The sequence below is a fragment of the Manacus vitellinus genome, unplaced genomic scaffold (assembly GCF_001715985.3).
Source record: "Manacus vitellinus isolate BGI_N305 unplaced genomic scaffold, ASM171598v3 scaffold_752_pilon, whole genome shotgun sequence".
In the NCBI taxonomy this organism is placed as follows: Eukaryota; Metazoa; Chordata; class Aves; order Passeriformes; family Pipridae; genus Manacus; species Manacus vitellinus.
This window is the reverse complement of record NW_021940782.1, coordinates 1-1,136: the sequence shown is the minus strand read 5'-3', so window position 1 is coordinate 1,136 and position 1,136 is coordinate 1. Positions and strand designations below refer to the sequence as shown.

General features: G+C 62.9%; 1 protein-coding gene across 1 annotated transcript; it reads right to left on the bottom strand.

Annotated features, from left to right (window-relative positions):
* Positions 1 to 3: 3 nt before the first annotated feature.
* LOC103765028 (class II histocompatibility antigen, B-L beta chain-like) lies at positions 4 to 1,133 on the bottom strand (the record flags this gene model as incomplete). Its single annotated transcript, XM_029964588.1, has 2 exons — positions 4 to 281; positions 914 to 1,133. Coding segments are annotated over 2 exons (498 nt in total), but the record flags the coding sequence as incomplete, so codon positions are not given.
* Positions 1,134 to 1,136: the final 3 nt, after the last annotated feature.

The window sequence follows — 1,136 nt, the reverse complement described above, 5'->3', positions numbered from 1 at the left end:
CCAGTGCCGGCTGAGGGGGTGCTCCAGGCTGACGTGCTCCACCTGGCAGCTGTAGGTGACCCCGCGCCGGGGGGGGATTTCCAGCAGCACCAGCACCTGGTAGGTCCAGTCCCCATTGGGGACCACGTCGGTGGCCACCACGTGCTCCGGCAGCTCCTGCCCATCCTGGAACCACCTCACCTGCACCGGCGCAGGGTAGAAATCCATCCCGGAGCAGAGCAGGCGGCCGGGGCCGGGCTGGGAGCTCGATGGCACCAGCGAGATGGACACACTGGGGGGCACTGGTAGGGACAGGGGAGACACTGGGATCATCTGGGGGGCACTGGGAGGGAGGGCAGAGGGCTTGTAGGACATTGGGAGGGATTGGGATGGCAGTGGGAGGGACTGGGAATAGACTGGAGGAGAAGGGCATGGGCTGAGGGGGCACTGGGGAGAGAGTTGGGAGATGTGGGAGTGAAGTGAGAACGACTGGGAATGGAGTGAGAGGGTCTGGGAGTGGAGTGATGGGGACTAGGAATGACTGGGAATGACTGGAAAGGACTGGGAATGACTGGTGTGGACTGGGAAGGAAGCGATCTGGACTGGGAGGCTGAGTCGTGGGGAGGGAACTCTTTGCTTTGGGTCTGCCTGGCAACTGGAGCGTCATCAGAGAGACGCGCTGGGATTGGCTGAGGGGCGTGAGCTTTGTGGCCCCAGCGGGGTGGAGACGCGGGGGGGAATTGGGAGAGACTGGGATGGACTGGGATGGACTGAGGGACACTGGAAAGACTGGGATTAACTGGGATGGACTCGGAGGGGGCAAAAGGCCACGGGAAGGCTGAGGGGCCTGGGGTGATTCCCAGGGAGGGTTTGAGGGGCTCCATGGTCATTCCCGGGGCAGGGGCCGAGGGGACCCGCTCTGCCCCACGCTCACCTCTCCTCTCCACGCTGAACGGGCCGTACCCCTCGTAGCTGGGCAGGCAGACCCTGTCCACCAGAGATCGATAGTACTCCAGCCTTTCCTGTTGGCTGTTCCAGTTCCTGGCCTGGTACTCTCCAAATGGAGTGTCACCCACAAAGATCCCCACATCGCTGTCGAAGTGCACTTGCTGCTCCCGGTTGTAGATGTACCTGTGTACGAACCTCACCCGCTCGGT